The sequence below is a fragment of the Orcinus orca genome, chromosome X, assembly GCF_937001465.1.
Source record: "Orcinus orca chromosome X, mOrcOrc1.1, whole genome shotgun sequence".
Classification (NCBI taxonomy): Eukaryota; Metazoa; Chordata; class Mammalia; order Artiodactyla; family Delphinidae; genus Orcinus; species Orcinus orca.
This window is the reverse complement of record NC_064580.1, coordinates 30,084,716-30,099,430: the sequence shown is the minus strand read 5'-3', so window position 1 is coordinate 30,099,430 and position 14,715 is coordinate 30,084,716. Positions and strand designations below refer to the sequence as shown.

The 14,715-nt window shown below is 34.1% G+C and overlaps 1 protein-coding gene across 1 annotated transcript in view; it reads left to right on the top strand.

Annotated features, from left to right (window-relative positions):
* DMD (dystrophin) overlaps positions 1-14,715 on the top strand; it is a 2,251,544-nt gene that overhangs the window by 276,426 nt on the left and 1,960,403 nt on the right. Inside the window, exon 2 of the mRNA XM_049704774.1 lies at positions 7,069-7,130. Coding sequence (XP_049560731.1) covers positions 7,069-7,130 — 62 coding nt within the window. The remainder of the gene's footprint in view (positions 1-7,068; positions 7,131-14,715) is intronic.

Below are 14,715 nucleotides of genomic sequence, written 5' to 3'. Positions count from 1 at the left end.
TATTTCCCAATTCTTTCCATTCCTCACTATATATACAGACCCAGGGCTCTTCTTCCTGAGATCTCTAGCCTCCAATTTGAGTAATATGATTGGCTCTACCTCTCCGCAGTTCACTACCTTCACACTAATTAATAGTTAGTTCTTATCAGTAATACCTATTAAATACATCTTGCCTGCATTTACCTCTCTCCAGTCCCATCACCAATACAGACCATCATCACTTCTCACATGGATTTCAGTTATAACCAGCTAATTGGTCTCGTTTCCAGGAACCTCTTCCAATATATTGTCCATACTGTGAAATCCATTTCTAAAAACAAACCTATATTGCCCCTCCCCTAATTAAAATTCTGGTTTGGTTTCTAACTGCCGTCTAGCTACAGTTTAAGGCTCTTTATAATTAGGCTGATGATTATTTCTTTTTTTTTAAGAGTCATCTCTGCCACTTTTGTCCTCTATCTCTAGTTCTGTGAAAGGACCATGTTCTGTCTCTCACATACTGATAGTTGCACCTGTTCTTTTTACTGTCTGGAGTTCTTTTCCACCTTGTCTGCTTCTGTACTCTTGATTAACATTCAGAACTCAGCTAAGGTGTCATTTCATCAAGGAAGCACTGAGTTTCTCAGGTTAGTTCCCTTCCTATAGGCTTATGAGGAAACCCTGTATTTTCCCTATTGGGGAACTTATCTGTGTATCTAGTGTCTATTCATTTTAGGGTATGTTTCTCTCACTGTGCTCTGAGGCCAAAAGTGTAGGAACTTTATCTTTTACACAGTTGAATTTCTACCACCTAGTAGATATCAGTATGTATTTCTTGCTTGAAGTAATAGTCATAAAGAGGAAAGTTATGTAATAGTTTCCTATTAATGCTATAAAAATTACCACAAATTTAGTGGCTTAAAATAACACAAATTTATAATCGAACAGTTCTTCAGAACTTCAGGTCAGAAGTTTGAAATTGGCCTCAGTGGGCTAAAATTAAGGGCCAGCAGAGCTGTGTGCCTTCTGGAGCCTCCTGGGGAGAATCTCTTTCCTTGTCTTTTCCATTTTCTAGAGGCTTTTCCTCCATCTTCAAAACCAGCAACATTGGGCCAAGTCCTTCTCATTCTGCCATCTCTCTGATTCGCCCCCTTGGGCCTCCCTCTTGCCCTTTCAAGGACACTTGCAATTACACTGGGCCCACCCAGATAACCCAGGATAATCTCCCTATCCAAAATGAGCTGATTAGCACATCTAATTCCATCTGCAACTGTAATTCTCTTTGCCTTAACAAAGAGTTTTAAAATAATTTAAATTTAACCTATTTTAAAACAAGTTTTAATAAAACTTATTCACAGATTCTGGGGATTGGATGTGGACATCTTTGGGGGACCATTATTCTCTCTACCACAGGTTAACAGAATGAATATCTGCAGAGAAGAAAAATGAGAAGAGGTCTGAAAAGTAAATTTGGTCTTCGTTAACTTAAGAACACCTTTATTGAGCTCTACTGTGTAACACTTTCAATGCTTAGTGCTGGAAAGACAGTTATAATCCAGACAGTCACTGTCTTGGAAATTAGAAAGGGTATAGGTGATGTTATTAAGAAAAACTTTTATAGGATGATGAGCAGTGAAAACTGTATTACACTGACTGTCCAGTGAGTGGGAAATGAGGAAACCTCTTCGACACTGTTTTTCCCTTCTTTATACAGTAATTTAATTAGTTTAGACCTCCTCATTATAAAATGATCATGAATGTCACCTTCGGCGCTAGCATTCTATAATCCTATGATCAAAAGCTATGACTCAGATATAATGGAAGCATTTTTCATGTCATTTTCCATTCTACTCTTCTCCACTTTGCATTGCCATTTTGTAGCATTATTAACATGGTAAATCCACTTTCTAAATATGTCCTGAGTTTGGAGCCTTCCTTCATAATGTTCCACAGTATCACATAATCCTATCTAATGTTTACCATTAGTCTTCCGTATCTCACATTTCTTTTTTTCTCATTTTTGGTGGAAGCAGAGAATGGACTGACCCTAATTAACTCTTACACATTACTTAATAGTTTGCTCTTTAAGGTGAAATAAACTCATATCCCTTCGTTTTTCTTCCCTATGTATATTTGTAAACTGTTTTCAACTTTAATATTTCCTTCTCCTCCTAAACATATTTTCTGGGTAACTTAAGTGATGAGAATCTTCAGTTAACATATTAACTAGCACCCAAGGAAATGACATTTTTTAAAATGTTTTTCTGGCACAGATTGTTATTAACTGCCCTGTGTAATGAGGATAATTCTTGGTGTTCTTATAACTAGGTGGGGTTTTTTTTCCCCCATTTTTAAATACTTTCACTCATGTTGCCTTATGTGATAGTATATAAGGGGTCATATCATGGAGACTTCCCGTGATCTCACTGTCAACTCCCTTTATAATTTTATCCCATGCTCTCCTCTTCTTCACATTTTAGAGTGCAAGAAAACTGAATTGTGTATAATGAAGAGCATGCTCTTTTGGTTTCTTACCTCCCTGCCTTTGCTCTTGCTATCTCCTCAGAAAGATTCATCTTTCCCTTTGCACCTTTTTTCTTTCCTTACTTTTGCTCATCTTTCTAGATTAAACCTAGCCATCACCTTCCAGAAAATGTCTTCCCTAACATCCATGCGGCTACATATCCCTTTCTTTGTGCTCCCATAGTACCCTTTGAACATATGTATCCTTAATTATATAAAATGTTTAATATTTACCCATGATATGTCTATTTTCTACTATACCGTGAACTTTGGTAAAGATGAGTCTTGTTTATCTTCTGGGTAATTAGTACAGTGACGAGCATATACTAAGCATTCTGTATACAATTGTTCTATAAATTATTGCATAAATAAATGATTTCATTACATCTTAACAACAGCTCCATGAGTTAAAAGGCAATTAATACCCTCATTTCACAGATAAAGGCCACCATTCTAATAAGTCCTGCAATGTAACTTGAGGCCTATTGCCCTGATTTCGTGTTCTCTCAGTTTGCCCATATCATTTTTGTGCAGTACCTCACTCTTGTGAATCATTAATATCCCGATTTAATTATCCCACATTTATAGGGGGTTGAGGGTCTCAGGAATATAAAAATTAATAACAGGGCAAAAGGTTTTTGCACTAATCTTAGAAAATATGAAGGACCAGATTTATTGAATAAAAAATGACTTTATTAGAAAGGGTTAATTGATTCTGAGATGAAATATAGTTTTTATGTATGGCAGAAAGGGAATTTTATACGGCTTTCCCCACAGAGAGAATAAAATAAAATGTTCCTCACTTTTTGCAAGTTATGAAGTAGTAGTTCTTCACTCTTTGATATCTCCAGGGAACGGTTTTCAAGTAAATTTATCTAAGAGAGATTTTTCTTCCTTGCTTCTCACATTGTTATACTCAGGCATATTTTTATTAGTAAAAGAAAATCAGTCATAAACAAACCCTCGAGGAAATGAAATAGAATATGTGCTTCTTTAAATGATTAAACAGGAGTTCATAGATAATCACTTCCTAATAAAACAGATTTCACTTTATTCTTTCCTCATTCTCTTTGTTGATGATTTCACATTAATATCTCTTACTATAGACTGTGTGTCGACAGCAACATATATTTTATTAAAGTATTGAAATAGTCTCTATAAGCTTGATAACAATTTATATATTTATAGGTTTATGTGTATCAATTTTAGATTAACTATGGATATATAGCTGATCATGTTTAAATGATCAAATTTTAAGTCATTTGAGAAATTACAGTAGAAATAGATTCAAATATATAAAAGTATAAACTTTTAGCATAGTATAAATGAAACAAAAATTGAAAAAAAAATAGGACCACTTGGGAACATATATTCATTCATTGACTATGAGTAAGTAGCTTAATTTACAATAGTGATTCTTAACTTGGATTTCATGGTAATAGGAATCTTTTGCAGGGATATCAGTGAACCCCATAAAACTGTATGTAAATATGTCTGTATAGGCATTTATTTCTGTAGAAAATGATCATTATTTTTATCAGATGGAGTCCATGTCTTGAAATGTTTAAAAACTACTAATTTATGACCTCATTCCAATTAATTTATCAAGTGTTCAAGATACATGAGCAGAAGATATAAACTTTTTATGTTTTTTTAAACGTAAAAAGTATGTTTCTACTTTTGTATTTTGACAAAAGTAGAAACATACAGAATAAATAAATTATAAATTGTGTTCTATTTCATTAGTAATCAAACAGATTCAAATTGAAACAAGCATCAGCTCTCTCCTTGTATCTAATAAAACAGCATTTGTCTAAAAATACAAGCAAAAAACTTCTTCTCAACAGCATAACCTCATTGTTTCTGGTACCACTAAAAATTGGTATGACCATTGGGAAAGCAATACGACAATATTTAGTAAAAGCCATAAAAGTTTCTATAACGTTGACCCAGTAATTTCTTCTAAGGCTATTATATAGCAGAAGCTGAAAAAGAATGCGTAAAGATGTTCATTATGATGGAATCTCTAATATCAAACAAAATGAAAGGGCAGCGCATGTGATATTTATGATAAAATAAGTGAAAAAAAGAATATTACTGTGGCTAAGTAAAATACATGTTTTGGGGGATTGTAATGTACAGACACAAAACTTTTGGTGATTTTTTGTATGTTAAAATATTTTCGGGGCTTCCCTGGTGGCACAGTGGTTGGGAGTCCGCCTGCCAATGCAGGGGACACGGGTTCGTGCCCCGGTCCGGGAAGATCCCACATGCCGCGGAGCGGCTGGGCCCGTGAGCCATGGCCGCTGAGCCTGCCCGTCTGGAGCCTGTGCTCCGCAGCGGGAGAGGCTGCAACAGTGAGAGGCCCGCGTACCGCAAAAAAAAAAAAAAAATTTCATCATATTAATATATGACAAAAAGCAAAACACCAAATATTAATTAGCAAATATAGGAGCATTATTATATAAAATATTAACTAACAAATCATCCGGCATCATAAAGAAGGTTCAGTTTTCACTTCTGGATAAATCCATGCAGACATGCAGGTTTTGCACTATAAAATTCCAGGATGTCATTCACATAGGTTATAGTGTAATGGAACCCCCTGGGTTGTTCAAAATAGAGGCTCTAAATTCATGGTTATTTTGTATTTGTGGTAGTATGTTCACCTTTTGTGACTCTGATCACCTTCTAGCATTCCATATTATCTATGCAGTTATAATGTAAACTGGTCACTGTGAAAAGCCGTGGACTTTGATTCAAATAATCTATAGCAAGGTCATCTCTGTCACTTATCAGCATTATTCCCTCTGAGCCTGTATTTTCTTCAGGTATAAAATGGTAAATTACATATGGATTGATTGAGATGATATATGTAAAACAGCTTTGTGAATAAGGTAATAATAAATGTTATATCTTATAATTATAATAAAAATATTAATATTTGTCATGTTAAAGAAAATAAATATTTCTATACTAAAATAAAACATTAGCAGGTAATTCATTGAAGGCACATTTTTCTTGCATTGAAAGCAAAAGAGGTATGAGAGGACGTTTAGTGAAGGCGTTTATATGATGAAGCTCACATCTAGTGCCATTTACACAGCAGATACATAATATTTTGCACATAATGTTAAGGTTTCCCTTCTGCCTTCAAGGCCTATCTAAAACTTGTTCTTTGTACATATAATCAAAAACAATAAAAATAGTTGCTTTACTACCCACTTTTCATTTAAAAGCATCTGGAACAAATCTCTTCAAAATGTCCTCCTATTCAGCTTTTGGTGAAGATGATTGGGTATGTTTTAGAAACCTCTGAATGAATGCTTTCAGATAACTCGTTTACTCTCCCATGCCTGACAGATAGGATATGTATGCACATGTAAGAAAAAATAAGTGGAATTGCAAATAAGGTTATTAACTTTTAGGAATATATGTGTATGTCATTGAGAAATAGATGTACAGACCAGTCTTCCTATAGAGCAAGTTAGTGAAAATGGTTAAATCTTGATCATCTGAACTTCTGTTTATTTTTTATTATCTTTATACGAAGGGTAGTATTGAATTTATGGAACTAATATTCAAAAGAGGCTAGATTAGGTTTGAAAACTAGTAGTATCTATTTTTATTTATTCACACTTGTCAACAAAGGAAAGACTTCTATGTTATAGCTATCCTGTATCCTATACTGTATGGATAATGTTGATATTTGACCATACATAGTAGCTTGTGGGAGTAACACAAATAAGAAAGAAGTATTTTGTGATGCTAAATGACATTTTCACATCTAAGAAAACAGTGTTAGGTTTATTATTTTTCCACTATTATCTCTTATATTGCTTAAGAGTATCTACTTATGGATTAATAATATGCTTTAAAGATAAACAGGTATCTTAATGCATATATACATTTGTCATAGGAAAGTGATTGTTTACTGTATATCTTCTGTTTTCAGAAGCATTGGAGATTTACTACTGAAAAGTAATATGAGAGCAAATGAGGTTATTTTATGAGGGCATTTCAATAAGGGTTCTTTTGACGCATGTAAATAAAATATGAAATCTCTCAATTTTAAATCTCTCTCACATGCACTCGTTTATTCAACATTGACCAATATGGTTGCATTTGCCGTAATTTAAAGATAGGCTTCAGCATCAAAGAAGCATTTTAATAAATCAAGATTGATGATTTTCCTGTCCATTTGGCTCAATACTAACTTCCAGCTTTGGAAAAAAGAGATAATTTTTAGAAGCATGAATTCTGCGAAGCTCTTTTGGGGTACAGAGATAACTAAGCCATGCTCCTGATCATCAGGAAACCTCTCCTGTAATGGGAAGAGGCTATGTTAGCAGCCTGTGTTAGAGTATGTAGGTATTACAAAGGAGGGGAAAATAATTTCCTCATGGACTGGGGAGAGGGGCAGGAGGAAAAGCTCAGGAATAGTTTTTCAGAAGAAATAACAGACAAATGCATAATAACTGAAAGTTATTTTGGTTGTAAAATATAAGTGATATCCAGAGTTGCTTCTTAGCTCTTTATATATTATATATATTTTTTACATTGTAGATGAAAGAGAAGATGTTCAAAAGAAAACATTCACAAAATGGATAAATGCACAATTTTCTAAGGTAAGGACATTTTATTGCTCCTCTGTTAATGTGTGATGCTGAATTTTCAAAATGAACTATGTATCTGTGCAATTTAAATGTCCATATTGTTTTTTCTCATAGTCTTTTTACTTTAGCTGTGCAAATCTGGGAATATTATGTTGACTTTTAATTAAGGAAGAAGCAGCAGAATACATGGTAAAAAGAAATTATTTAATTTGATAAAATGTATCTTTGGTTCTTCTTGATAATGTGAGTTTCTTTAACAACATCAGTCATCAGAGGATTTTTAACAGCAGTCTTCCATCAAGTAGCTAGTATATGTCATGCACTAGAAGAAGATATGAGGAATTTTTATTGTTCTGAAAATGATTATTCTCTTGGTCGTTCTTGATGTATACAAAGTTCAAGAAAATCTGATAGGCTATTTGGCCTCTATCACTTAGAGCATGTGTGAAGTAATTTAAGATTATAAGTTGGTTCTCTTTTTCTGTAAGCATCAGTCCACACTCAATATTTATTTATTTTGCAAATGCAACTAATTCATGATCAATAACACAATTCTAGATAATTTTTATATGAACACAGTGAAATATTCTTACCTTAAGAGTGCAATATTAAGGAGGTTTATGTGGATTTCAAGGTTAGAGAGACTTAATTTATATTTAATAATTTTGGATTTGGGTAAATCAGTCAAATGCTTTGTAAGTCAGTTTCCTCATCCTTCTATTGTGTATTTGTGTGTGTGTGTGTGTGTGTGTGTGCACCTGTATAATAAATCAAATCCAGAGAGTGGGAGTATAAAGCTGATAAAATATGGACCCTATATGCAAGGATTTAAGAGAGGCAAAATGGTGATAATGGTTATTTTGCAAGTTATTGTGATGATTAAAAGAGGCACTGTATGTGAAAATTTCTAGCGCAGTGCCTGACACTCTTAATATATGTATGTATGTATGTGTGTGTGTATATATATATATATATATATAAATAAATATATATATATATATATAAATTACTCTCTCCATGGGTCTGTCTCACTATGTAATAATCTTGGTAATGGATCCAAAACAGTCCACTGGGAGATGCAGTCTAAGAAGTGTTCCCTTTACTACTACAAAAGGTTTTAGAGTGTCATCTATTCTTTGTGGTATTTGATAGCAGAATATTGCCAGGTGCTCTTTAGTGTATTGGCAAGAAGTAAAGTTACTGAATTTTAACTAATCAAATTTCATTTATATTTACTTACTGAGTTAATTAATAAATTGCTATTACAGAACTTTAAGCAAACATAGGAATGAAACACGTTTTTAAAATCTCAACGTTTTTTAACTAAGTGGGGCAGAATTAATAAAAAAGAATAAATTATAACAACACAAATGAAGAAGAATAAATGAAAAACAAACTCGGAAATATTTAGGATAGGAATTCATAATTCTCAGAAGATTTATTGGTTGTGTGTATATGGTTTAACTGCTATATCTAGTAGCCTCATTAAAATTTTCTTAATTTCAGAACTTTGTAGCAGACCATAGATAAAAGCTTTCAAAGAAATCTACCAACAAATCAGAATTGTAAAGAGAGTTTTTCATAATAATAATTTAACATAATACTGTCTTTGAATTAAACCAATGAGTTATTTTAGTAAGATGTGTAAACATGATAAACACTTGTGAATTCTCATTCCCACAGATCTAAATTGATCATCACCCTCTATACATGGACATTTCCAAGTGTTGTTTACCACAATTTATGTGCTAATATACAAACAGTAGTTTGATACCCTATCTTCTATGAATACATTGTGGGCACTGTCTTAGAGCAATTTTTCCTTACCCTAATGATCACCCCTATTTTAAAAGCTGTGGAATAATCATATGCATGAGTGCATTTACTGTTTTTTCCCCAACTTTCCCCCACCGCCGCCGCAGTTCAACTCCCACTTATTTCTTTTATTTGTAAGTGTTCTCCCTAAACCTATTACAGTTGGATCAAGAGAGTCACCATTCTTTCAAATACCGAAGTTGCATATTTAGGCACACCCGAGGTATCAGGAATATAAAGAAATATTTATAAAGACAGAGGGAAAATATTTAGAGATAAAATTTATATGTGTGTATATGTGTTGATTTTTCATTTAGAGACCTGAAAAATATATTTTCCATGTTACCTAAATTTTTTCTTGTCAAGACTTCAGGTACATGACTAAATTTTATCTAGATGCTTTCGAAGATAATGAGCAGAGAAAGCTGATTGATTCAGTTTAAGCCACTTGGTGATATCAAAAGATAAACATAACTGTGAGATATGTCATTTGACATGTATTTATTTCATCACTACATGGAATTGAGCAGTAGTCAAGGCCTGTAGGAGGCACCAAATTAGTTTAAACTGAATCTTCTGATCTCATGCAACGTGCATATTTGGGAGATGTTGAATAATTGCTAAATGGAGTAGCACTAAGTAGTCTGTGGGTGGTCAGAGAAAGCAGTACTCTGAGTTAGAGTGAATCTAGAAACCTTTATGAGGAGAGTTCTACTGATTGAGAGACCCTAAAGAAAGGAGCATCAAAGAGCAAGACACTCCAGGCTGAGAAAATGGGAACCCATTGAAGTCAGGAATGTGTGTTTTCTTTATAACCCCATTGATCATTACTAGTGCACTAAATAAATATTGTATAATACATACATTTTGGTTCAGTAGTACAGATAATTAAATATATGCTAAATTTAAGAAAAGTGGAAAGTTCTGAATGAAAAAGAGGATGTTGAGGGTGGCTTTAAAAAGAGAGAAAAGGCAATGAAAAATTATCATCTGTCTCTGTGGTAAATTGGACAAAGAGAAACACATACCACAACAATAAAAATGAATATGATGAGGTAAAAAGGTTTATCAGTGAGACACACACTTTTGTATAATATTTATAAAGTACAGGGATACAGCAAAGTTAGTTTCTTGTTATTTTGTAAAGCTACATAAGGGATAATTTAAGGAGAAAATATGATTAAATATAGCCATATCACTTTGTGTCATTTGAAGCTTAATGTATCTTTGTGGTAAATCCAACTGATTTTTCACTTTCCCAGTACCATTTTAAAATAGGCCGTATCTGTTTTTCAAAATAAGTCTTCTATTAACCTTCGATTCCAAAAATTTTACTAGAATGTGATTTATCACATCTATTCTATAAAGATAAGCAAGCTATATTTATCTCCACATAAACACAAAGCCATTGCTAGGTAAGATTAATTCAAGGTAAATATTCATTCTCTTGTTGTAATTTATAGCTATTTTATAATCCTAAAAAAAGTTTAGTGTTTACTGTACCACAAATATAATTCACATTATAAAAATCTTGCTCATTCACACAGGTTCATTCAAAGAAGCATTTAAGGAAAGTACACTTTTGAAATCATGACCAACAATAGTTTTGTCATAAAACTTGCTTGATGTTTGTGTTAGAGAAAAAGCAATTTGTGGGAAAAAATATTTACTACTAGATCAATTGAAAGATTTAAACTGTCTCCCAGTGAGTTATGTGATGGTTTTGATCCTACTCTGGATTTAGTGATTAACTTTATTTCCATCCTCTAACTTCCCTTTCTCTAATTCTTCCAAAAGTGGTAGACAACTTTATATTTGACTTAGATGAAGTAGAAATGTGTAATTGGTTTTGTCTGTGAACTTTTCAAGGGCTCATGATATGTTAATGTCTTCACTGATACACATGTTATGTCTTCGTTGCAGCAATCTATTGGGTTGGCCAGAAAGTTCGTTGGGTTTTAAGTAAAAATAAAAGACATTTTTCATTTTCACCAAGAACTTTATTGAATGACATATTCATTAACTGAATGAACTTATTGGCCAACCCAGTATATGCCGATACCTAAAAGACTGGGCACACCCTCTCACAATAACAATAACATGAGACGGAATTAACTGCTGAAGTAACATACTTTTCCCAAGAATTCACCATAATTTATGTTCTAGCCAGCATAATGAGCACAGTATAATACAGATTAACACTAAAATTGTGAGTCAGTAAACAAGGCTTCTTTACACAGCTCTGTACCATAGAGACTTAGGAGAACATGTATTTATATTTCGTTATCTTGCCACACTCTATGCCAATCCATGCTCTCAATACACACACGCACACGCACACGCACATGCACACAAACACGCAGGCATACACAGAAAGCATGTCATATGTTTAAAGTTAAATGAACAGTTTCATTATATAAATGGAAGATACTGGAACATAGTAGCAAAACATTGTTTCAGTGCAAGAGGTAACAATATGTATGTACCTTTCCCCTGTGTCAGTTCTAAATGTATATGTAACTAACAAATTTATATATAACCACCATACAAGGTGCCTGACTATCAGTAATAGAGCAGAGCTGTTGTGTCATGGAAGGTTCACCATAGATATAAACAGACCCAGACGGCTATGTCCCTGGCTTCCTGTTTCTCCCTACTATTTGATATCAGAAAGAATTAGGTCACTAGGAGGATAAAAGGCAGTGAGCTAGGTCTCTGGATCATGATAATAAACCCATATAATGCTTTGGTAACACTTGAATTATTTGCTACAGTTGTTTTGGAGAGATGAACATTGGTACAGGAAACTACAGAAATCCTCATTTCGGAAACAGTGAAGATTAGGAACTTTTTGTTCCTGTATATCCTCACATTAATAACGATATTGAGTTATGCTTTTATGGTTAGTTGCTGCACTGACCTCATAAGATAAGTATTCAGGATGAGCTAAATGAAATTTAGGTGGCTTGCTCAAGGTAAATGGAAGAGATGAAGCTGGAACCCAGGAAATGGAGTCTAAACCCCATGATATTTCCATATCTGTTGCTGTTGTGACAACTGCTCCACCTACAAAATGCTGCATTTTTCTTGGGACACGTCACACAATTGATAGGTTTTATGAGAAGTGAAGAAGGATTTTGAGTTCATTGAAAACTTTAGAACAGAAGATATTTAATGTTTGCAATACCAACAGAGACTTTAACCTACCTTTGAATGTTTAATAACCCTAAAACTCAACCATTGTTGAGGAAGACTTTTAATTCTTTCTGAACGATTTTTAACACATTAAATGTTAATACTTTTACATTCTAGATTTTGGTGAGTGACGTAATCTAATTTTCAGTATCATCATGTAAGTTGTGAACACTGTTATTTATTAATATTAATTTTATTTCCACTAGTCATAAGCAAATTATTCTGTGTAAGAGACAATTTAAATATTCATTTAAAATACTTTGATGAGAAATACAAAATATTGCTTTATGGGCATGTGGGCTCCCTGACATCTATACTAGATGTTAAGATGACTTCTAGAATGATGTGTTTGTGTTTGCAATTGAGATAATTATGCTAATGGCCTAATCCACTGAGGACCATTCCCTTGAATGTTTTCCTGAATCTAATCTTTGCGAAGTATCCAAGTAACAAAGGATATCATTCAGTTAGTGAAAGGAAAATTGGATTGTGATAGGTCTCACTGTTTTCAATGAAAGACAATTTATTGTTTATATTGCAGATCTTTCTTACAAATATGCTGTTCTTTATCAAGCCACTGTTACTGAGCCCTTAATAATTCTAGCTAGTTTTAGAAGGTATACATGTTTTGCTCTATGTTCTGAAATATGAGAGAAATGGAATTGTTAATTGCAGTACCTGTGTAATGTGGAGTGATCTCAGTGGCAAGCACGTGCAGCTGGCAAATGTAAATATTTACCAATTAGCATGATTGTTGCTAGCAAAAAACAATTCTCTGTAGCTAATAGGCAGATGCATTAGTTATGTGATTTATTCTGTCTTAGGGCCCTATATAACTTTCTAGCAAAACAACATATATTGACTTTAGTGATTTATTTTCATTTTGGGAAGAACAGCTGGCACTCTAGTACTGTCCCACTGGAGCATTATGGTTGCTAAAATAACCTTTCAACATTCAACGGATATCTATTGAGTGCCAACTCTGTGGCAGGCATAGTATTGTACCCTGAAAAAGGCACAATAAACATGATTTTTCTTCTCTAGGAGATTATCATCTGAAGGAAGAAACAATGATAAAAACAAATAATTAAAATAAAATTTGGCCCTTAATATAATAGAAGTGCCATGGGAACATAGAAGGAAGAATGACTGATTGCTTGGAGAGAAGGACAGCTTTTTGAAAAGAGGTGACATTTAATCTGAGGTTGTCCACACAAAGACAATTTAAAGAAAGGTGAAGGCAACAAAAATTGCATGTGGAAGTATGGAATGCTTCAAGAAGTTTGGCCTGTCAGGTGACAAGTGACCAAGGAGATTGTGTGAGTGGAGAATGCAGGCTGTGAGAGAGAACACGATGCCATTCCTGAATAATTGTATTGTTGCTGGGGCCAGTTGGGCTAAGAATGAGTATCGGTTTAATCATGTTAATATTCAACTTCTGGTTGAAAAATGTGTAGTTTTAAAGCAGTAGGCAGTGACAGAGCAATTAGACTGCCCTCCCACCACCAATCCTTCCTGCAAAATTGAATCTGAAGCCTAGACTTTACACTTAGGGAATAGACATCTGCATCTAAAATGAAAATGTAAGTGGGTTACATTTTTTTGTAGAGTTGTTTGATATCACACACACTCATCAGCGCACTGCTTCGGAATCACCTAGAGGGCTTGTTAAAACATAGATTACTAGAACCCACCACCAGAGTTTTCGATTCTGTAGGTCTATGGGGGGCCCCAAGAACTTTGTTTTTTTTAACAAGTTCTCAGTTAGAACATGTTCCTGTTATTAAAATTACCTACAGTGATTATGTCAGACAGTGAATAGATATTTTTAAAATTACATCTGTGTATTAAGTTCCTATCCTTTATAAACAATCATTTGTATTGAAGGAAACATGCTTTGACAGCAATACCCTGTTTCAGGTCAGTCTCAACCTATCAATAATGATGCTATTGTCTGGGAATGCTGGGGACCCTCACCTGGTCCCTTAGCACCTGTGGGAGCCTCCACAGACAATCCTTGAGTCGAGTCAATATTGTGGCTGGACTGGCTCTTGTGATTCTTTATTATGATTTCAAGAGGCATCTCAGCATCACAACCATCAGGGCACTTTGAAAAAAAAACAAGGTTTATTGTTCAGAAGTCCTGGAGGTTACAAGGCATGTCTGGGACCACGCAGTGACATCACAGGTAGAGAGAGGGAGAACCTGGGGTTCTGCCTTTATTAGGGTCGAGGGGGGGATACCTAGGGTTTTGTGGGTTCACTCTTTATTGGTGAATTTAAAACATAAGAGCAGGAATTAAAGCACTGGAAGAGAAAAGCATCCTGTCAATCAAACTGTCAGTTATCTAACTCAACCAGGGCTTTCTAAAAGGTGGAACTTGCATGGATGAGGCAGCCTGGCTCTTTATCTAGTTATGTAGCTGGTAACGTGCTTATTCCAGATGATGTCTTTGAAGTGGATCCCTTGGCAATTAAAAGCTTAATGTCAGGCACTTACATTATGATCAAAAAAACTAATTTTCAGGTGCTTACACTACACACACATAGTCTATATTCACCAACTTATTGTTTATTGAAATATATAT